General features: G+C 38.7%; 1 protein-coding gene across 1 annotated transcript in view; it reads left to right on the forward strand.

The window, feature by feature from the left end:
* SCN11A (sodium voltage-gated channel alpha subunit 11) overlaps positions 1 to 22,880 on the forward strand; it is a 91,316-nt gene extending 68,436 nt beyond the window's left edge. Inside the window, exons 22-28 of the mRNA XM_032408973.1 lie at positions 1,333 to 1,434; positions 1,914 to 2,183; positions 2,871 to 2,924; positions 5,928 to 6,069; positions 13,361 to 13,461; positions 17,968 to 18,238; positions 21,220 to 22,880. Coding sequence (XP_032264864.1) covers positions 1,333 to 1,434; positions 1,914 to 2,183; positions 2,871 to 2,924; positions 5,928 to 6,069; positions 13,361 to 13,461; positions 17,968 to 18,238; positions 21,220 to 22,250 — 1,971 coding nt within the window. The 3' untranslated portion in view covers positions 22,251 to 22,880. The remainder of the gene's footprint in view (positions 1 to 1,332; positions 1,435 to 1,913; positions 2,184 to 2,870; positions 2,925 to 5,927; positions 6,070 to 13,360; positions 13,462 to 17,967; positions 18,239 to 21,219) is intronic.
* The last annotated feature ends 1,839 nt before the right edge of the window (positions 22,881 to 24,719 follow it).

The raw sequence follows: 24,719 nt of genomic DNA on the forward strand, positions 1-24,719 counted from the left end.
GAGTGGCAGGCAGAGGGAGAAGCAGGCTCCCTGCTGAGAGCCCCGATGTGGGGCTCGATCCCAGGACCCTGGGATCATGACCTGAGCCAAAGACAGACACTTAACTTACTGAGTCACCCAGGCGCCCCTGGAAAACCTTTATAAATAAAAGCATTTTGAATTGATGGTGATTTTTTTTTAAAAAATTGATTATACATTTTAAAATTTTGTTATTCTGCCATATTAGCTCACTTAATTTCTCTCAATTTGCTAGTATTTTACTACTACAATGAGATTGGCAGGGGAATGATTTTAGATAATAGTGAACTCTGATATCAGCATAGTCAGTCATAGGATAATTCACTTCCTGTCCTGCTGAGCAACCCTTCTTTCAAGTTGAACCTCTGAAGGCTCTGCGTAATCAGTAAGAATGACTAGAATCTGCAAATAGTGGTCTTCAACTCAAGCTCATTATATTTAAGTTTCAATTTAGTGTATTTGCAGAGCTTTCCAGTCCTTAGTCCTTACCCACTGGGAAGAACTATGTTGGGAGAAAAAATTGGATTTAATTCCCCCAAAAGGAGGCATCTGAGTGAGGGGAAATATTAGCAAACAGTTTATTATTTTGTTGTAACTTTTTATTATATTGTTTCAAACTTATAGAAAAGTTGCAAGAAATAGTGTAAAGAACCTCTTATAGTCTTTCCCCAAGTTTACCAGTTATTAACATTTCACCCCATCTGCTTTGTCATTTTCTCTCCATTTTTCATTCTAAATTGCTTGAGATTAGGTTGCAGGCACCACAGCCCTTTACCCCTAAACATTCCAGTGTGTATTTCCTAAGAAAAAGGATACTGTCTCACACAGTCACAGCACAATTATCAAAGTTAGGAAATTTAACATGACTCAGTAACAAAACCCATATCCATTTTCAAATTTTGTCAATTGTTTCAACAGGTCTTTTATGGTTAATTCTTTCTATCCATCCACCGTGGCCTTCCCTCACCAACCCCAATCCAGGATCCAATTCAGGACCCCAAGTGACACATCACTGTCATGTCCCTTTGGTTTCCTTTAACTCACAGCAATTTCTCAGCTTTTCTTTGTCTTTCATTAAACAAATAATGTAAATGCATTGTCCTCACCTGTATGGGCTGTAGCTCTGGCAAACAAGGAGAAAAATAGTCTCTTCACTTGCCCTCCCACTTCCTGCAGGGGCTGGCTGCTTTCTGTTTCTGGATAATCCACTGAAGGCACCATGTGTCTGCCACTCAGAACGAGGGCTGCCAGTCCCCTACTGGCTTCCCTGGAAACCAAGTCAGGTACACTACCTGTGGCTTCTCTTCCCACCAGGTCTCTGTGACCAGTCTCATTGACTTAAAGAGCTTGAAGTCCTTCCGGACCCTAAGAGCCCTGAGGCCCCTGCGAGCATTGTCTCAGTTCGAAGGAATGAAGGTACATTCTTCAGGCAGATGGGAGGAAGATCAAGCTGTCAGGGAGAGGTGGAAAAGCCAATTGCTCTTCTTGGGCTGGGCTTCCCTTAAATTGCCGAGCTTTTCCTGGGCTCCTTCCCATCCAATCCACTGCTTAGAATTTGAGAGATGGAGAAAAATTTAAGATATAGCATCCATTCTGTGGTAGCCAAGATGGGCTCTGGTTTCCTTTCAATCCTAGGGCAGGTGTCCCATAAGTCTGTAACACTGTCATAAAATGACATTTCTCAAGTGATCCTCAATGACAACAGAAAGGACCCATTATCTATGGAGCTGAAAGCAGGGCTTGTCATAGGATGCAGGGTTGGGGAGGTTGGAAGTAGAAAGTAAAGACAGAGCTCCAAGAGGTCCAGTCCCACACATCAGGCCCATCCTGAGATCCAGAGCTTGGTGAATCCCATGCATCTGTTATGTTTTTCTTCTGTTTTGTTTTTTTTTAAGGTGGTAGTCAATGCTCTCATAGGTGCCATACCTGCCATTCTGAATGTTTTGCTTGTCTGCCTCATTTTCTGGTTGGTATTTTGTATCCTGGGAGTAAACTTCTTCTCTGGAAATTTTGGAAGATGCGTTAATAGAACAGATATAAACTCAGTTATAAATTACAGCACTGTTGCAAGCAAAACTGAATGTGAAGGTGGAAATTTAACTTGGGTCACCCTTCCAGTCAACTTTGACAATGTGGGAATGGCTTACCTTGCCCTGCTGCAAGTGGTAAGTGCTGTTGGTATGTTTTTTACTGTGAGGAGAGAAACCTTAAAAGAAACATAAATCATTTCTCAGTTTAATAAAAACACAGTGAGCCCATTAAGATATAGAATCAAATCCCAATTCCCCATGTGGAAGCCAATGCCCTCTGGAATTGTTCCCCATTGAGCATCTCCAACTTTGCTGTCTACTGAGCCTCAACCTCCCAACAATGCACCTTTACATCTCACCCTATCTTGTGTGGTGCTTTACTCTCCAGAGCTCCAGCCAAGGAGGACTGGAGCCTCAGATGCAAAACCACACCATTAGCAGCAGTTCTCTGTTGGAAGTCAGTCCGCTGGTCAAACCACAGTTGCCAGGTCTTAGGCAGACAGTGCAAACATGTAGCATCAGGAAAGCCTCAGCCAGGCTCTTTCCAGTAGTTGTTACACAGCCTCTCTAGAAACTTTTAAGGCAGAAATTTCCTTTTAAAAAAAACTTTTTATCTTGTAGAAATGAAGAAGAAAAAAAACCCCAAGACACCCATTTTTTAATTCCCTTCTACTGTTCTTTTAACCGGACATTTTGTCCTGGACGTTCATTCCTGTCTATCTTATATACATCTGCCCAGTGGGTCTTGCTTGCTATTGTATGGCACTTGTCTGTTGACAGCAAGCCTATAATTATGTTCATGTTTATTTGCTTTTGTTACAGGCAACATTTAAGGGCTGGATGGATATTATGTATGCAGCTGTCGATTCCAGAGGGGTGAGCTTTTGTTCTACCATGTTCTAGAGTGCTAGGGTTAAATCAGGGATATCATGACTGCACAGACAGTCTAGAACTTCCCACATCATAGTCCCACCAGCCAGCGTTCTTTGCCTTGTTTTCTTGGGACAATGACTATGAAATAGGGACAAAAGAAGTTCTTATTCATCCTTCCATGAGTATTACATCCTATCTTGCTCCGAAGTCCAGTTCTGTTTCCCCATAGTGACCAGGGAGAAACATTTCAAGGAGGAGATGGAGCCAGAAACAATAGAATCACAAGATGCCTTGATTTTCCTCTCTTACTTCTTTTCCAAATGGGTATTCAGGCAGAAACCAAATTTCAAAAGGTAATAGCCCGAACTGTGGGAAAACCTTACAGCTGGACTAGCGTCTGATAAGAGAGACCTTCCCATGGCTCCAGGCTCAGAGACTAAATGGGTTTCTGGTGATTGCCAACTGTAAAATTCTAGTTAAGTAAAAAGTAATCATGGATTCTGAAAGTTGGAAGAGTACTCAGCCATCTAGTCCATTTCTATGTCCCAGTTGGGAAAATCGAGAATTGGAAAGGAAGAGTGTTGCCCAAAACCATGGAGTAAGCAAATGATTGAATCAAGAATGGAATCAGCATTGTTTACTTTTTCCTATAATCACACACATGTTGTTGTTCTGTTTGAGAGTCTGCAGAGCCTGGTACATAGTAGGTATGTGAGCTGGTAGGGCAGTGGAGGTGGTATGAGAAGTGGGTTATTTTTTTTAAATGTAGGCTCCATGCCCACTGTGGAGCCAAATGTGGGGCTTGAACTCATGACCCTGAGATCAAGACTTGAGCTGAGATCAAGAGTCAGATGCTTAACTGACCGAGCTACCCATGCATGCCAAGAAATGTTATAGTAGTAGTAGTAGAGGCAATTTATAACAAAGACAGTATTTTAAAATTTTAATGTGCTTTTTTTTTTTTTTTTTTTTGGTCTTTTGAATATATGACCTTCATCTTAGTTTAACTTAGACATCCTTGTGCCTTGAAGTGGAGATGGGAGATGGGGAGGAAATCTTATGCAGATGTATGCAGGAAGAGGTGTGTGGCTTACATGTTCCCTGAATGAATGATAGATGGGTGGAGGTGTGTGGAGGGATGCCCATCCTGATGCTGGTCCTGGAACATTATGGCTGGTGTGTATGTACTGGCTTCTAGCATGATGATGCCCTTGTCTGTGTAGTCACAGAGAATCTTGCTGGTCTCAAATATTGGTGAAACCATGGGCCTTTCTCCCCATTTAATTCCTCCTGGTCTCAAACACTGACTCTATGCCGTGTCCTCTACATGGTCCCCTGACCCAGCAGTCTACTCCCATCTCTTGCCAAAAGCCCATCATGGCAGGCCTATGGCTATCGACTCCATGTCCAAGCCTCATGAAAACCGAAAAATTTGAGAGACTCTCTCTGTCTAATTATGCTACTCTAACCTCTTAACTCATCCTGCCTGTCCAGTGTATCCAAGGCCTTCCCAGCAGCAGCTTCCTCTTAGAAAAATACAGAATTTGAGCAAGAATATCCTCTTTGTACCCCCATGTTCTCTTCAATTTACTGAATCCCAAGTCCCTTCTCCAAACCCGAAGAGGGTGAATCAGGACACACATCTCAAGGCTCTGATGTTCTCTGTTTCTCTCTTTTTCTGACAATTCCCTAGGTACAACAGGGGTGATCTTTTGTCCTTTCCTCTTCCTCTTCTTATCTGAACCTCTCTTTGCAGGACTGTTAGCCTGCTATATAATCTTATTTTAATTTTTATTATTTTTTAAGATTTTATTTATTTATTTGACAGAGGGAGACACAGCGAGAGAGGGAACACAAGCAGGGGGTGTGGGTGAGGGAGAAGCAGGCTTCCCATGGAGCAGGGAGCCTGATGTGGGGCTCGATCCCAGGACCCTGAGATCATGACCTGAGCCGAAGGCAGACGCTTAACAACTGAGCCATCCAGGCGCCCCTATAATCTTATTTTAAATATCAGATGCTGATAGTGATTCTTTCTTTCCATTGTATCGTTTCTGTACTAATTCCTACCCCTAGTTCAAACAAATGGACATCTCAAGCCAACTGGGACTAAGGTCATGTACTCTTCAAGACAAAAGACAAAAATGTTTTCAAATATTACCTTCATTACATTAGTCTGTACGGTGGGTGTTGAATAACAAATATCATAAAAACATTCAGCAGGTGACAGAGCTATCAACACTCATACCTATATCTTTGAATGTGATCTGGAGAAAGAAAAGAGAAATTGTCCTGCCACCTATGCCCAAAGTGTATAAAGCCAATGACAATGTAAAGAACTTGTATGAAAGGGATTTTGGATGCTTTTGGTCATACTTTGAGTTGGGGCAACTTGGTTGTAGTCCATTTTTGTGTCTGTTCTATAGCTTGACTATTCATTCACTCATCCATCCATCCATCCAAACATTCATTCAATGTGTATTGAGAATCTACATGTCACAAAGTATTCTAGGACCTAGGAATTCAAGAGTGACAGGACACAAACACAGACCAAATACAACAGTGGGCTCTAATATGAAGGATGTTATCATTCATCAAGAGTTGGTAGTTAGTCACCGTGCCTGATGGGACTGTGCCCCTTCTCCAGTGGCCTTATCTCCAGTCTGGCTCCTTCCAGTTATGTGTCCATATAGACATCCTAGACACCCTCTCAAAGGACACATGTGATCATGCCACTCCCCTCTCTTACAATCCTTTCATGATTCTCCATTGCTTAGAAGAAAAAGTCTAACCCTCTTGTCACATGCCCTCCCCATTGCATGGTACTAGTCAGGCTCCTCTAGGGGAAACTAAAAGAGGGTTTCCTTGCAGGGGCCATGGCTGTTCAGGAACCCGAGTAGTTAATGTTACTGCTGAGAAACACTTTGGTCTTCTAGATAAGCCAGTTAAGATGGCTTATAATTTTCTCCAGTAATTGTTTTCTTTTCTTGTTGAAAAAATCCCTAACAGAAAGATCTACAGCCAGGGTTTGAGGAGAAACCAGAAAACTACCTTTTCTTCGTGGCTTTTATCATCTTTGGTTCATTCTTTACGCTGAATCTTTTTATTGGTGTTATTATTGACAACTTCAACCAACAGCAGAAAAAGATAAGTATGGGGGTTGTCCTGATTTGGTATTTTCACCTCTCTTTTCCAAAGGGCTTGGATAGAACACAGTTCTAATCTAGATTGCTGTGCAAAGTAACGTTTATCATCTGTATGGGAACAAAGCCACCTGGAGAAGATTCTTGAAGATATGGCTGAAAAGAGACTGAGAACAGCTGGGTTTTATTAAATCATTGTTTTTACTTTCCATTCTACCTTCTTAAGTGGAGGGCATTGTTAAACCCCAATAGAAAAACAAGTACCAGGATTAGTATTTATGACACTATAGTCATATTTTAGTAACCTTTCAAGTGTACCTTGTTATCCAGGATAAAAAGAAAAACTCTTCTCTTCCAGCAAACTTGTGTCCTGGCTTCCAGCACGTAAGTCTAAGCAGATTTATTGAACTTGGAAAGATGTTTGGGGAAGCAGCAGGTTTTTTTAGTGAGATTTTTTTCTTCATGCATTATAATAAACAGATGTTTATTTTTTTCTGATTCTGTAATTCACAGGGGATCTGTAGTAAATGTGGAAAATAAAGATTAAAAAAAATTTAAACCACTCATAAGGTGACCATCAAATGATAATTTTAGATTAAGCTTCATCATTTTGACATAATCTCTTCCAATTACTTTCTCACTGAATATGCATGTATTCCTTGTACATGGTTGAGATTACATGATACTTTTAATTTTGTAGCTTCCCCTCCTCCCCATGAGTTATGAGCCCATGTGATGAAATCATCTTTGTTATAAGAATTTTTCAGAGCTAAATTGCATCCCATTATTATGGATAAATAATAATTTATCTTAATCATTCTCTTATTTTTTGGACATTTAGATCATTTACAAATTTCTTGCTCTTTTAAAACAATCATGAACATTCCTGAAATTCTCTGTGTATCAGCAATTATTTCTTCAGGATAAGTTTCTAGAATTTAAGGCATTAAAGATATATTGTCAAATAACCTTTCAGAACTGCTGTGCTAGGTACTCTTCTTTTGCAAGATGTAAATATGCTTATTTGCTCTGTTCTCACCATTCTTATTTTTATAATTTTTATTATCTTTTCCAGCTTGTTGGTAAAAGTATTATCTCATTGTTTTATATTCATTTATTTGGTCATTTGTGAGGTTATACACTTTTTCACAGATTGATGGCTGTAAGTATTTCTCCCTTTGTCTCTTTTTTAAAGTTGAGATTGTTATCTTTTTCTTATGTTTTTAATTAGTAAGTCTAATTTGTGACTTCTTATATTTCTATAATGACAGTTTTTATTTATAGACATTTAGTGTTTTTATGGAGTCAGACTCCCAATCTTGTCCTTTTTGGCTTCTTCTCTTGCATGTAGGAACTGAATCCCAAAATCCTAAAATAGGATAACTAAATATTCACCTTTGGTTTTCCTAATTGTTTTTATGGCTCTTTTTAATTTTTTTTGAACTCTTGCAATCTATCCAAGATGTATCCTGATACTGATCAGCCTTCTTAGTGTCTGCTGGAAGAGTCACTCATTGTCCTTCTGTAACTACATTGCTGCTGTTATTTGGAAGTGTGCTGTGTAGAGTCACCTTTGTAATATGCAGCTTGATTGCAATCAATCCCTGCAATTTGGATGTTAGGCCTTGTGATTTTAGATGGAAGCTTACATTTGAAATCACTGTTTTGATCAGGCCATAGTATTTTGTTTTGTTTTGCTTTACTTTTTATTACAGAAAATTTCCACCATGCACAAAAGTATACTAAAATGAACCTACAAGACCCATCACCCAACACGTTTATTGACTTAAGAACATATTTATGGCATCTATGCCCTTATCCAATCCTGTCACCAGATTTTTTAATAGGGCAAGTGACATCACACTGTTTCACCCACATATATTTCAAAACATATCTCTTTTAAAGATAACCACAATTCCATTACCACACCTAAGAAGTTTAACATGAATTCTCTAAATCTGTCAGATATCCAGTCAACATTCAAATTTCCTTGATTCTTTATTTTCTTAAAATATTTATTCATTTATTCATTCTCTGATCAATTGATATTCTTTTGAGGTCAGGATTAAAATCAGGTCCTCCCATTTGACAGATTCCTTGCTCTCTAGAATGACAAGATATTCCAGGGCTAAATCATACTTTTGTGCCAGATCAAGAATCAACCATTTCTCTAAGGAATTCTGGTTTTTTGGGGGGGGGGGGGGGAGGTGGTATTCTGAGATCACAACCCGAAATACACATTGTCATTGCTTTAATGCTTTTTCAGTGGACAGAGCTACTTCAAATTTAGGACTTCAAGGAAATGTATGTGGAAATATGAATACTGTTCATTCAAGTTCAGAACTACAAGGTTTTCACTTAACTTCTTCTCTAATAATAATCTGTATATCCTCTTTTCCACACTGAAAAAACTGATTCTCATGGGCACAGGAAATAATAGAATTAAAATTTTCCATAATTACTCATTTTTGTTTTATCCCCTAAAACACACATAGGACAGTCTCAGAATAATAGTATTAATACACACTGCTGTGATGAATGTAATTACTGAAGACACTTGTATCTGCCAGGCATCCTGGAACAACCTGGTTAACTTCTAGGGCTGCATTTTTTTTTTTCACAAAATTTTTTTACTGTGGTACAATATATATAACATGAAATTTACCACCTTAACCATTTTTTGTGTACATTTCAGTGGTATTAAATACATTCATAATGTTGTGTAACCATCACCACTATCCATCCCCATAACTCTTTTCATCTTGTAAAACTGAAACTCTATACCTAATTAGACGATAACTCCCCATTCTCCTTCCCCCTAGCCCTTGGCAGCCACCATTCTACTGTTGCTATGAATTTGACTCTTCTAAGTATCTCATATAAATGGAATCATACAGTATTTGTCTTTTTGTGATTTGAGTTATTTCACTTAGCATAATGTTTTCAAGGTTCATCCATGTTGTAGCATATTTCTGAATTTCCTTCCTTTTTAAGGCTGAATAATATTCCATTGTATGTATATACCACATTTTGCTCATACATTCATCTGTTGATGGACACTTGGGTTGCTTCCACATTTTAGCTATTGTGAATAAAGCTGCTATGAATATGAGTGTTCAAATATCTCTTTGAAACCCTGCTTTCAATTCTTTTGGGTATACATCCAGAAGTGGAATTGCTGGATCATATGGTAATTCTATTTTTTAATTTTTTGAGGAACCACTGTATTGTTTTCCACAGAAGCTACCATTTTACATTCCCACCAACAGTGTAATTCTGATTTCTCTTCATGCTCACCAATGCTTGTCTTCTCTTTTTGTGATAGTAGCCATCCTAATGGGTGTGAGGTGGTACCTCATTTTGGTTTTTATTTGCATTTCCCTAATGACTAGTGATATTGAGTGTTTTTTCATGTGCTTATTGGCTATTTGTATATCTTTTTTAGAGAGATGTCTATTCAAGTCCTTTGCCAGTTTTTGAATTGGATTGTTTTATTTGTTTATTTATTTATTTATTTATTTATTTATTTATTTTGAGTGTAATTGACACATGATATTATATTACTTTCAGGTGTACCACATAGTTATTTGACAAGTTTATATGTTATGCCATGATCATCACAAGTGTTGCTATCATCTGTCACCGTACAACACTATTAACAATATCACTGACTGTATTCCTTATATTGTGCCTTTTGTTCCCATGATTTATTCATTCCATAACTGGAAGACTGTACTTCCCACTCCGCTCAACCATTTTACCCATTCCCCACCTCCGTCCCCTCTGACAACCATCTGTTGTTCTCTGTATTTATAGGCCTGGTTCTGCTTTTTGTCTGTTTATTTATTTGTTTTTTAGATTCCACATATGAGTGAAATCATATGGTATTTGTCTTTCTCAGTCTGACTTATTTCACTTAGCATAATACCCTTTAGGTCCATCCATGTCTCAAATGGCATGAACTCATCCTTTTTTATGGTTGCATAATATTCCTGTGTGTGTGTGTGTGTGTGTATGTGTGTGTGTGTGTACAGGAGTGCACATGCATGTGCACACACACATGTGTACCACATCTTCCTTATCCATTCAGCCATCAGTGGACACTTAGGTTTCTTTCATGTATTGGCTATAATAAATAAGGCTAACAATAAATATAGGGGTGCATATATCTTTTCAAATTAGTGTTTTCATTTTCTTTGGGTAAATACCCAGTAGTAGAATTACTGGATTGTATGGTATTTCTATTTTTAATTTTTTGAGGAACCTCCATACTGTTTTCCACAGTGACTAAATCATTTTGCATTCCCACCAGTAGTGCGTGAGGGGTTCTTTTTCTCCACATTCTTGGCAACACTTGTTTTCTGTGTTTTTGATTTTAGCCATTCTGGCAGGTGTGAGGTGACATCTTATTGTAGTTTTGATTTGTATTTCCCTGATGATTAGTGATGTTGAGCACTTTTTCATGTATCGGTTGGCCATTTATATGTCTTCTTTGGAAAAAGATATATTAGGACCTCTGCCCATTTTTTAATTGGACTGTTGAGTTGTATAAGTTATATATTTTGGATATTTACCCCTTATTGGATATATCATTTACAAATATCTTCTCCCATTTAGTAAGTTGCCTTTTTGTTTTGTTGATCATTTCATTCACTGTGAAAAAGCTTTTTATTTTGATGTAGTCCTGATAACTTGTTTTTGCTTTTGTTTCCTTTGCCTCAGGAGACATATCTAGAAAAATGTTGACAAAATTCAACAGTCATTCATGATAAAACTCTTAACAAAGTGGGTGTAGGGGGAACATACCTCAACATAGTAAAGGCCATATATGAAAAACCCATGGCTAACATCATACTCAGTGGGAAAAAACTGAGAGCCTTTCCTCTAAGATCAGGAACAAGACAAGGATGTCCACTCTTGGCACTTTTATTCAACATAGTACTAGAGGTCCTAGCCACAACAATCAGACGAGAAAAATAAAGGAGTCATCCATATTGCTAAAGAAGTTACACCATCACTATTTGCAGATGACATGATACTATACATACAAAATCCTAAAGACTCCACCAAAAAACTACTAGAAGTAATAAATGAGTTCAGTAAAGCTGCAAGACACAAAATTAATACCCAGAAATTGGTAGCATTTCTATACACTAATAATGAAGTAGCAGAAAGAGAAACTAAGAAAACAATTCCATTTAGAATTGCACTTAAAAGAATAAAATACCTAGGAATAAATTTAACCAAAGAGGTGAAAGACCTATACTCTGAAAACTAAAACACTGATGAAAGAAATTGAAGATGACACAAACAAATGGAAAGATATTCCATGCTCGTGGATTAGAAGAATTGATATTGTTTAAATGTCCATACTACCCAAAGCAATCTACAGATTCAATGCAATCCCTATCAAAATACCAGCAGCATTTTTCACAGAGCTAGAACAAATAACACTAAAATTTGTATGGAACCACAAAAGACCCTGAATAATCAAAGCAATCTTGAGAAAAGAAGAACAAAGCTGGAGGTATCACAGTTCCAGATTTTAAGATATACTACAAGGCTGTAATAATCAAAACAGTATGGTACTGGCACAGAAATAGACACAAAGATCAATGGAACAGAATAGAGAGGACAGAAATAAACTCATAGTTACATAGTGAATTAATCTATGACAAAGGAGGCAAGAATGTAAAATGGGTAAAGAGCATTCTCTTCAATAAATGGTGCTGGGAAAACTGGACAACTACATGTAAAAGAATGAAACTGAATCACTTTCTAACACCATATACAAAAATAAACTCAAAATGGATTAAAGACCTAAATGTGAAACCTGAAACCATGAACATTCTAGAAGAGAACACAGATAGTAATTTCTCTAACATTGGCTGTTTTTGTTGTTGTTGTTGTTAAATTTTAGGAGTTTTCCATATATTCTGATTAATCCCTTATCAGATATATGATATATAAATATTTTTCCCCATTCTGTGGGTTGCCTTTTTACTCCATTGATAGTATCTTTTGATGCACATAATTTTAAATTTTCATGAAGTCCAATTTGTCTATTTTTTCTTTTGTTATCTGTGCCTTTGGTATCCTATGCAAGAAATCATTGCCAGATCTAGTCTTATGAAGCTTTTGCCCTATGTTTTCTTCAAAGAGTTTTGTTGTTTTAGATCTTACATTTATGTCTTTGATGTATTTTGAGCTATTTTTGTGTATGGTGTTAAGTAAGAATTTAACTTTATTCTTTTGCATGTGGATATCCAGTTTCCCTAGGACCGTTGTTGAAAAGACGATCCTAGGGATGTATATTTTTGGTCCATACTGGTAGTGGTGAAAATTTAAATCCCACACCATCATCAAGGCAGGCCCAGATTCCCAGATTCTCAGGGAAGACGGGGTTTTTACCCATAGTCCAGACTAAGACAGTTTCCTACTTGTATTCCACTGCCTATTGACAGATTCTGTTTTTTTCTTCACCCTTTCATCGGCAGCACTTAAGGAGTCTCAGATTCATGCAGGGTCCTTGGCATAAACCTTTTCCCCATGACTCCCTTGTAGTTATTAAGGCCCAAGATTCTAGTTTTTACAGAGATTAGCAAATGCTCTTAGGCCAGCAGTGGCTTCAGGCTAATTTGCTACTCTTTGATCACTGTTGATTTTCAGACGCCGGAGATTTTCCTTACTTTTGTGCAAGTTTAGCTATACATTTTAAAAGAATTCTGTTCTAATTTACCCAGCATTTCTAGATATTTTACTTCCTCCTAAAATTTCCAGAAATGAAAATTCTTGTTCATATTTCTATTTGTTCTTGCTCAAAAGTGAAAACATTTAAAGCTCTCTAGTTCTTTTTTCTCTGAGAATGGGTCTGGAAAATTTTATTAATAGCAATATATGCATTTATTCATTTATTTAAGAGAATTTTAATTGCCATTTGGTGAGATTTTTGTTTAAATTTTTGTTACTAATATCTACTTTTCTTGGATTGTGATTTGATTTATGCAACCTAAAATATACTCAATTTTTTAAAGATGTGGATGTTTGCAAACAGTATGTAATCTTTGTTCATATTCTAAAAAGTAAGATATAGCTTATAAAAGTAGCATTTTTTCCTTTCCTTAATTTAAATCTTGTTTCAGCCCTCCTATAGAGTCCAGCCTCTTTTGCTTCCCAATGGAATTTTAGGAATTGTTGATAGAATGTAATATAACTTTGAAACTATTTCTGAAAATTCAGAACTTGTTTCCAAAAAAACCTGTTAATGATAATTAGCTCTCATCTTCTCCAAATACTTAGGTGATGAAGACATTTTTATGACAGAAGAACAGAAGAAATACTATAATGCAATGAAAAAATTAGGATCCAAAAAACCTCAAAAGCCCATTCCAAGACCTCTGGTGAGAGCAATTGATTCATTCTAAATACATAGATCCATTACGTGGTCTTGAGCTCAGATGTCTGCAGTGCTGTTCTTTATTTTTTAAGTTTACAGACATTATCTAAGAACTCAACAAAGACCCAGATACACTGGTGTCTGGCTCAAGTCCTTAGGAAAATTAGACATTCAAATTCAATAATAAGAACTTGAGCAACAACTTTCATTTGCTTTTTAGTGAGCACAAAATAGGTGCTTAGTATATACTCATTGCAATGATGTAAACTTAATAGTTTGTTTTAACTAAATCTTTTTTTAAAATTTAAAGTCCAGTATAGTTAACGTACAGTGTTATATTAGTTCCAGGTGTACAATGTAGTGATTCAGCACTTCCATACGTAACCCAGGGCTCATCATGACAGGTGCACTCCTTAATCCCCCCCAACCACGTCCCCTCTGGTAACCATCACTTCTCTATAGTTAAGAGTCTGTCTCTTGGTTTGCCTCTCTCTTTTTTGCCCCGTTGTTCATTTGTTTTGTTTCTTAAATTCCACATATGAGTGAAATCATATGCCATTTGCCTTTCTCTGACTTATTTCACTTAGCATTATTCTCTCTAGCTCCATCCAGGTCATTGCAAATGGCAAGATAGCATTCTTTTTATGGCTGAATAATATTCCTTTGTATATATACCACATCTTCTTTACCCATTCATCAGTTGATGGACACTTGGGCTGTTTCCATAATTTGGCTATTATAGATAATGCTGCTATAAGTATCGGGGGGAATGTATCCCTCTGAATTAGTATTTTTGTATTATTTGGGTAAATACCCAGTAGTGTGACAGCTGGATCTTAGGTAGTTCTATTTTTGGGTTTTTGAGGAAACTCCATACTGTTTTCCACCAGTTTGTATTCCCACCAACAGTACATGAGTGGTCCTTTTTCTCCACATCCTCACCTACACCCATTGTTTCTTATGTTGTTAATTTTAGCCATTCTGACAGGTGTGAGGTGATATCTCATTATAGTTTTGACTAAATATTGACCAATTTAAAATGCATTTATAATATCTTTTTCCAGCCTTTTCTGGTGTGAAGTCTAGGTCATGCATACTGGCTTCCACTTCATCAGTATTTATCATAAAATTTCTATATCAGGACTTGACAAAAAAAGGGACAGATAGTAAATATTGTAGGCTTTGCAGGCCACAATGTCTCTGCCACCACTATTCAGCTCTGCCATATAACACAAAAGCAGCCATAGATAGTATAGAACAATGTGCATGGCTGTGCTCTAGTGCAACTTGATTTATAGACACTAAAACTTGGATTTCTTTAATTTTCACATGTCAAAATTTTATTTTCCTTTTCAGTTCTTTCCCCAGCATTAAAAAATGTAAAATCACAGGCTATACAAAAACCAGTAGTGGGCCAGATCTGGCCTACAGGATATAGTTTGCTGACCCTTGCTCTCGATGAATCTTGCTTTATCAGGTACTCCAGAGCTGTCTAACTGAGGAGCTGGAACCTGAACGCATCAGATTATAAAGTAATATGCTAGGCATAGTTGGTAGGTCTGACAAGTAAGTTTGAAGGTTTTCAAGGCAGGGAGGGTCAATGGGAAAGTTCAGGAAAGTAGTATGGGAGAAGGGCTTGATATCCGAAGCATGTATAGGATTTAGAGATTTTCATTTGAACACGAGACCCCAAATTATCAAAGGTATGTTTAGTTTACTGCTATTCCCATGACTCAGAAAAGAGCCTGGCTTAAAGTGTATTCTCAGTAATTATTATTTGAATGAAAGAGTATGTTTTAGGGTACACACAGAGTCCATCCCACTAGGATTAAATATTTGTGTTGCACTAAAAATATCTGGGAATGTTAGGGCAAAGTGTTTAGAATTTATACAATGAAGAATTTTTTACTGAGAGGTTAATGAGACAATTATATCTGGAAAGGTTCTTATTTGAACTTGAGCCAACAAAAAAGACAAAGAGAATTTTTATTTACATGTGCATGCTGTGCAACCACTGACTCAATACCAGTTGGTCCTAGATTTGAAATTAACTAAAAGAATCATGAGACACAATAGGTTCCCACATATTTAACCATTTATTTCATAAAGAATATGAATCAAAAGGCAGCACATAGCCAAACACAAGTTGCAATGACACAGCTGCAGCTTTGAGGCCTCTCCCCTGCACTGGGCATGCTAAGCTGCAAGGGATGAGTTTCAGGTGGGCAAGGACTACTTTATCCGAGGCAAGCTTCTACCTCCATGCTTTAACTATGTCTTCTGGCATGTTCATCACATGGTTCATCTGGAAATAGGTGTCATGCCATAGCCCTCCCTGTGTAGCTACAGCTTACCAGTCAGGGCTTCACAAGGAGTAACTCCAACAAGCAGGTATCATCTCCCCAGTTATGTATCACATTTACCTTAACTGCTATATTCCAGAGAGCACTGTTGCATGAGATAAATACATATTCCAGATGTCCCTAGTTTGAGTTAAGATTTTAAAATCAGCTGTTAACCCTTAACTTTATCTCCCCACAGACTTTTTTTAATCTCTAAAATCTAAATATTATTTTTGACCTTTGTAACAAATGAATAGCAATTGCATGGGGGTGGGGGGGAGTCTAGCTGTTTTAACCTGAGCAGTGATGCATTTTAAACAGTAGAGGAAGGGATCTGGAATCATTTCTGATTCTTTCTGAACCATCCACACAGATGATACTGAGGTGTAGGATTCACTGTACATTCTAAAGTGATATCGAATGCTTTTTGATATCTACCAGTTTAGGTAACTTGTATTCTTGATCTCTGTTTCTCTAAATCCTGGAGTTAAACTATTAGGCCTAGGCTTACTCTCCCTCACTGTTGTTCTTGCCAATCACTGTGATTCCCTGGAGAGCACTCTTAAAAGTATCTTTTCTCCAGGTCCTTTCTGACTTCCTAGAAGTGTTCTCACACAGCAAATGCAATTGACTTTCAAGTTTCTTCTCCAGACTCCTTGATAAAAGTTTTAATGATTCTGGGACAAAATTTCAAAGACACCAACTTAAATGTAGTATCCCTCCAGTGCTGTCCCTATCCTCTTTCTTCTCATGGTCCTTGCTCTCCCTGACTGATATCGTCCACTCTCATAGTTTTAGTTAATGTCAGTATTGGTGCCATTGAACTCCACATCTGCATTCCAGCTCTGCACCTGAGCTCCAAACCCATACCTTTACCTGCCCAAGGTCCTCAGATTCCCCACTGGCCCCTCAAATTCAGTGTTCTCAGGACAGATCTTATCATTTCCCTCCAAAGTGCCTCATTCTCTGTTCTCTTGAATGGCTCCACCAACCAGAACGATAGCCTCAACCTATCATTTCCCCATAGCCACCTCCATTCAAACTTACTCCTTCTGCATCTATTTCCATATTAGCTCTTAAACCTAAATGCTTATATCTCTCTCCACTATTACCACCACAAACCAACATCATCTTTTGTCTGATTACCGTAAGAGATACCTAGGGTTCTAAAAATGATTCTCAGGAGTTTATGAGTTTTCTAAATAGACTAGTGTATGTATATTTCAATTAGATGATAATATGATATAAAATACCTTAATGTATACATATATTGTAAAACAACCCATTTACAGTCAAGAATACCATACAATATTCATGTCTGAGTTTGTGTTTAAGAATAGTTTTCCACTAAGTAAAGAGAAGTAGTGCTTCACAGCTGTTAGATTACAGAAAATATAGTGAGACAATTGAGTCATTTCACTGTACGTGGTGGATTAGGCATGCAAACTTGAGCTAGAACCTGAACCAGAGTAATTAACATATACTTACTTTGTGAGTAGTATGACCATCTGTGTACCAACCAATATGTAAGTTCACCATCAATAATAAAATGAAATAATCAATTTTTCTATTTCTGTTTTTAGTAATCATTACATCACAATCCCATTTATCTAGCCTTATTTTCAAGTGAACCATATTTAGAAAATTGGCGTTCAAGAACTGCTTGAATACAGAGTTTTGGTTAAGTATACTTAGGTCTGATCATTCTGAATTAACAAGTGGAGGCTTGGAGATGTTAATTCCATTTCGTCCAACATAATTATGTGAGTAGGTATTCTCTGCATTAATATTATTGAAGCCCAAATAAAGAAACAGATGAAATATAGAAACTGAAGTTCATCTTTTTATTATTAAATCCAATAGGAGCTGTTTTATTTCAGCAAAACATCATCCATCACATCAAAGTTATGTCATTACCAAACATTTTTTTCGTTTTAAAATGGAATTAAAGCTATAAGCTTACAACTTCAAAAACAGTTACATAATTAAATTTAAATGAAAATGTAAATGCAAGAATTTCTTGTTGTTTAAAATGGGTGTGCATTTTTTAAGAAACTGCTTCAATTGTAAGAGAGGACAAATTCTGTTGTATGTGCCTTTTTTGTGTATGTGATTTCATTCTTACAATGCAAAATGATCTAAGATTCCTTTTTTCTTTTCCATCTCAGAATAAATGCCAAGGTCTCGTGTTTGACCTAGTCACAAGCCAGGTCTTTGACATCATCATCATCATCCTCATTTTCCTCAACATGGTTAGCATGATGGCTGAATCAGATGACCAGTCTGAAGCCACGAAACTCATCCTTGAGCGTCTCAACCTGGCCTTTGTGGTCATCTTTACAATTGAGTGTCTCACCAAAATCTTTGCTTTGAGGCAATACTACTTCACCATTGGCTGGAATTTATTTGATTGTGTGATTGTGATTCTTTCTATTGTTAGTAAGTAATATCAGAAACCCAAGGGGCTTTAATCTGAGAGCTAGAAGTAAATCTTACCATTTGGAAGTATGTCCAAACTATCCACAAAGCAACAAATTAGGCTTAATGTGGTTTCTGAAAAAATAAACAGGTGTATTGATGCCATTCTCTACTGGGAAGTTGCTAGGAGATACAGAGCAATTTTCATTCCCTTGACTGTTTACACTACTGAAATAGAGTTAAATAATTGTGTGGATCCATTTATTCAATGGAGATAGACAAAGCTAAGATGACCTTAAAGTGTTTGTGGGGATACCTGGTATATCCAGGTAACTGAGTCAAAGGTCTACCTTTCATGGGCAACTATAAACTCTCATGAGCATCTTTTAGTCTTAAGGATTTGGTACTTAGTTCCCATGGTTTTCTTTAGTTCAGAAATCCATGTGGATATCAGATCACAATTATTGCGCCCCTGTGACATTGCTAGGTCTTCTCTCACCTCCTATATAGGACCTCCATGGCCCAGCCTAGACTGGGTTTCCAAGAATGTGTCGTGAGGGCAAGCAATGCTTTCTCTCTATTCTGTATCCCATGTTAACTTAAACCACAGCATGAACTATGCTTGTCTCAACTGCTTGGACCCCATTCACCAAACAGTCTTGCTCTATAATCAGTGTATTTTTCTTAACATAGGCAGGATTAACTATAAGATTTGTTGAAGAAGAATAGAGAAAAAAAGTGTTGTTGCCATATACCTTTTTTATAACACACACACACACACACACACACACACACATCAACTTTGAAATTAAATTCTTCATGGCTAAACCATAAGAGTTTACACTCTGGGTTTTTGCAGTTTGCTTTTGACTAAACCAGTAATTTGACTTTTTACAATTGTGTGCAACCACCCAGGGGCCATTCCCATAGTTCAAAAAGCAATGAAGACAATGAAAACTGATTTCACAAGTGGAAGATTTTGTACTATTTCAGAAAGAATGTGTTAAACAGATATGTGAGATCAAAATATTTTGGTTCCTATCACTACAGTAGCAATGCAGATGTTTCCAAGAACAAGAAAATGGTACAGTTCATAGTCTGTTCTGGTTTCTAAGCCATGAAGTTTATGTAGATAAAGTTTAGAAATAAATCCTTCCACACACCTCCAGTGAAATAGACTGCTAATCTTTATCAGTCAATTCCAATTCCAAGTCCTGGTGAAATTGACAGCAGCAATAAGGTCAGGAAAATGATGGTATAATGACTCTGGCACAGCCCTCTGAGAACTTGAAGAACCCCTTCCTCCAATATGCAGAGAGCAGCTCATTTTTTCCACTACTTACTGAACTCCTTCCAGGCAGTGCTAGCCAGCATGCAGGTTGTGGAAATATCTCTTACTTCTGTCCTTTGAACAACTGCTAGGCAATTGCAGTTACACAGCAGAGCACTGGATAGCATTTTGCTCCAGTGGATGAGAAAATCCACACATTGAGCCAAATCCTACTCACCAACATGGGCAGCATTTTATACACCTTTGCCAGTAGATCTGCCACCCAACACTAAGCCTCTACACTTTCCCAAGGTCTTTCCTAAGCTTTTAGAGAAATACAAAATGAGTATGAGTCAAAGTGAATCCTTCTCTAGGAGTTAACAATGCGGTTTAAGTATTAAGACTTACTCACCTTAAAGAGTCAGAAAAAGAGAAAACTGTACACCAAATCCCATGGTATGCAAAAGAACTGAGCTCAAATAAAGGACAGATTACTGTGGGCTCCTATTAGTCAAAGAAATATTTGTGAAGGAGGTAGCCTTAAAGGGTGGACCTCCTCCAGTTGTTGTTAAGTTGGAACTTAATAAATCTACATCTCACTAGATTTGGCTGTCCAATTAACATATGAATTCAACTTCGTTGGCACAATTGGGCAGTTGGTGAAATATATTATGAACTAGTTCTCTTTAGTCATTAGGGGATAGCAGACAATTTTGGCTGCCCATCACCCCTAATGCCTTTGAGGACCCCCCACCCAGAGCAAGAGCAAGGCCATGTCTACACAAGGCAAGCATGTTCCAGCCATTCTATAATATTTGGACCAAAATGTGAATTGTTTCAAATCTTGTATCAGTTGCTTACAGAATAGGCAATGAGAGAACAGGATGACATTTTAGGCCAAATAATTAGCTGTTTGCAGAAAACTTTGCTCGAGATGCTATTTTTGGAGGCATCTATAACAATAAGGAAAGTATCTCCAACTTAATCCCTTAAGCTTTTTGAGTGGATCTCGGGAGTCCTTCCTTGGGATGAGCATATTGACAAACATGAGAGCTCTGTGGCAGGTTCCACCCAGAGTTGAGCATCCCAACACCACCATCTCCCTACAGCCCTGTCCTGTCCTCACCTGTAGGAGGCTGTGTTCAAATTCCCCTATGCAAATAAAACCCTGCCTTTTTAAGGAGCTTTGGGGTTAGAAGTTCCACAATTTCCACTGAAAGCTCAGGCTTAAGTCAACCATTAATCAGTATCAGAAGTTTCTCCTTATGCTAATCTGAAGGACTCCATCCTTAGTTTATCTGCTTTCCATTCTATATATCCAATAAATATGGATATATGGAAAATAAATATGGAAAACTATTATATTTGTTATCTCATGAGTGACTTTCAAAACCCAATATAGATAATGCACTTCAAGTGTTTGAGATAAGTCACAATATAGGCTTTCATAAGCTGCATTCTCTTTCTTTTCCTTGGGTGTCTTCAATATTATAGACATCCTATTTCATCTAAAGTCCCATCTAAAGTTGTACAGTGCTTGGAAATTATTTTCCAAGTTAAGACACAGATATTTTCCCAATATTGATAAAGAAAGTTCTTAATTTGTGCAGTGCACAAATTACAAAGTACTGATTAAAGTTGGCCCCACTAAGATTCCAAGGCAGGAGAGAGAGGCTGGATCTGAAAGCAGGATGCCTGCTGGAAATTAATTTCCTTATCTCCTTCTCCTAAGGTACAATGGTTTCTGCCTTGGAGAACCAGCAGCACATTCCCTTCCCTCCAACACTCTTCAGGGTTGTCCGCTTGGCTCGGATTGGTCGGATCCTGAGACTTGTTCGGGCAGCACGAGGAATTAGGACTCTCCTTTTCGCTCTGATGATGTCTCTTCCCTCTCTATTCAACATCGGTCTTCTACTTTTTCTGGTTATGTTTATTTATGCCATTTTTGGTATGAGCTGTTTTTGCAAAGTGAAAGAGGAGCATGGAATTGATGACATATTCAACTTCAAAACTTTTGTCGGCAGCATACTCTGTCTCTTCCAGATCACCACCTCAGCAGGCTGGGATGCCCTCCTCAAGCCCATGCTGCAATCAAAGGATTCATGCAACCCCAACTTAGACAGCCGTCACCTCCCTGCCATAGCCATCACCTACTTTGTCAGTTACATCATCATCTCCTTTCTCATTGTTGTCAACATGTACATTGCTGTGATTTTAGAGAATTTTAACACAGCCACTGAAGAAAGTGAGGACCCTTTGGGTGAAGATGACTTTGAGATATTCTATGAAGTCTGGGAAAAGTTTGACCCAGAAGCAACACAGTTCATCAAATATTCTGCCCTTTCTGACTTTGCTGATGCCCTTCCTGAGCCTTTGCGCGTGGCAAAGCCCAATAAATTTCAATTTCTCATGATGGACTTGCCCATGGTGAGTGGAGATCGTCTCCACTGCCTGGATATTCTCTTCGCATTCACCACTAGGGTACTCGGTGACTCCGGTGGCCTGGACAGCATGAAAATGATGATGGAGGAGAAGTTCATGGAAGCCAACCCTTCCAAGAAGTTATATGAACCCATAGTCACCACCACCAAGAGGAAGGAAGAGGAAAGATGTGCTGCTGTTATTCAAAAGGCCTTTCGAAAATACAGGCTGAAGATGTCCACATGTGCCTTGGAAGACAGGCCCCATTCACCACTCCACACACTCTGCAATGGAGACCTGTCCAGCTCTGGGGTGGCCGAGGGCAAAGTCCACTACGACTGAGCCCCTACTTCCACTCCTACCTCACAGCCTCACAACCTGGCCTCTGGCATCTGAGCTCCAGGGGTCCACAGCTCAGTGTGTGAACAAGCAGTTGACTCCCTGAACTAGCCATCCCATTTTTTTCTGCCTAAAAGAAGTGATATTTCAATGTTTATTTCAAACAGGTCTTACAGGGATAGAAGATAAGGCTGTCTATGAATCACTGGTACTGTTTTAGCAAGGAAAAAGACACTAGAAGGACTATAAAGGACACACCAATGTCAGGATTGAAACACAGTTCAAATCATGTAAAAAAAAAAAAAAAGAATAAGAAACAAAAAACATGTTAAAAATTTAGATAGTGTTTTTCCCCATATTGTTTCTAGGTACATTGCTCAATACCTTTGTTCAATGTTTTCCCCAATGCAAGTATGTGGCTTATCACATATAACTCTCTTGTATGCGGAGTAAAAATTCAAAACCTGCCAATAAATAAATAGCTTGTTACAGATATTTTTACCAACATTAGTATTTTGGGTTTATTTTGAACAAAAGGTGTGATCTTGACTTGTCATTTACCACCCTATCTTTCACCAGCTACAATCTCCGTTATATACATTTGGGAAAAAAAATAAATAAATGAGACTTTCAGTTTGTATTTTCATTCAGATGGTATATTCATTTAGATGTATTTCATTCAGATGGTACATTTCATTCAAAAAATCTTCTTTGGTGGCTACGTAAGTAGCCATTCAAAAGTGATGCTTTGTTTGGAATTAAGATGGGAGCCCATCATATGCTGATAAGTGTGTAACAATTAGCTCTTCAGGAAAAAAAAGTGCCACGATTTGTAACATGTATTGATTTCTGTGGTGAATACACCCATCAGGACTGACTTCAGTCTACCACCATGATATTCCTCAATGTGAAGTTGGGAAGAGATGCCCAATCAGTTCTTGTGAGCTGGCCCTAGTTGGCTCCAGCACAGCACTGGCTGGAACCAATAAGAAAGCCTCATTTAAAAAATCTGTGGTGGCCACCTTGGACTGAGAGAGCACCTTCTTAGTCACACCTGGACCTTGGTGTTGGAGGGCCAGAGAAGGCACTGGTTAGCCAGCGATCTTAGCTTGATGACCCCTGTATTCAGTTCTGGCTGAATGTCTGCATGAAATGCAGTCCAGAGAACAACCCAGGCCTATCAAAAGGCCCAGGACTTCCCTAAAAACTGGAGATGCCCAGAGACCAAACAAGACATCAGGCCTGGCAAGAAGCTGCCCTGGGAGTAGAGAACCTACATTGTGATAATTGAAATGTGGAGTAAAACCCTGTGCAAAGCAGTCCTGCAGATAGGCTAGAGGGGCTGGCATGCCATCAGCAGCCCAACGTCTGAGGTCTGAGCCTCTGAGCCTCTGACCGGCTCCTCCCTGCCTAGCACTGGGTGCTCTGGTGCACTGAGCCAGTGATTATTTTCAGTGTGTATTCACATCCAGGACTTGAATTTTATGAGTTTTGTAGGCAGCCTTATGCTCTGGAGCATTGGCAAAATAGCAATACTATCATTATCTAATCATTATCAATACCTAATTTTTACTTGTGGTTGCTGTGCATCAGGCACTGGCTGAGCATTTGTCATGAATAATCTCAGTTGTACCTCACAGTAACCCAATGAGTGTGCGGTCACTCACCTGGTGGTGCCTGAGCCTTTGTGCCATGCTGGGGAAGGGCAGTGGGTGGTCCCAGAGCCAGGAAACCTTTGAGACAGGGCCACAGGGGTTGGCTGCAAGGCTGCAGGGCTGCAAGGGCCTCATAGAAATCACCAGTTCCAAAGTCATGGCCAGTTCCACCTGAGGCACCATGGATGACTGATGACTTCCCTAAAAGATGCCTCTGATTATGAACACTGGGTGTTTTACTGATGCCTACCAAGTTTTCTGAACAAGGTGGCTGACCATCATTCCAGCAGGAATACCTTCTGGCTGGAGGTAGGGGAGGCTCTGGAAGGATGTGGTCTTGCCCATCCCAGATTACAGTTTAAGGGCCTGGGTGTGATCTGTTCTGTGCAGAAGCTTCGCCTTTCCCATACACACCTGTCCATCCCCAGATGGTCCCCTTTTGCCAAGGCTGGGTTCCTGAAGCCAGCTCTCAGGGAGAGCACAAGATCTGCTTAGCTTTAGCAAGAAACTGAGCCACACTTCCTTCACTAGATGGCAGCAAATGCCCAACATGCTCTTTTCTGAGCACTGCACAGCATCTGTGTGTGAGCCTGGCCCTCAAAGAGCCAGAGGGCTAAGGGAGGAAAGTCAAGGCAGGAAGTGGTGAATTGTCTAAATCATGGATGGGTGCTAGAAAGCTCTCCCCCCCTGAGAAAGCTCTCACTCTTCGAGGATCCAGGATACCCCCCAAGACAGAGATGATAGTCTGAGCTCCGTCCTCCTGGGGCCATGCTGAATGTCCAGGGCAAACAGCCCTACAGGCACAAGAAGCTAGCTG

The sequence above is a fragment of the Phoca vitulina genome, unplaced genomic scaffold (genome assembly GCF_004348235.1).
Source record: "Phoca vitulina isolate PV1807 unplaced genomic scaffold, GSC_HSeal_1.0 scaffold10, whole genome shotgun sequence".
Classification (NCBI taxonomy): domain Eukaryota; kingdom Metazoa; phylum Chordata; class Mammalia; order Carnivora; family Phocidae; genus Phoca; species Phoca vitulina.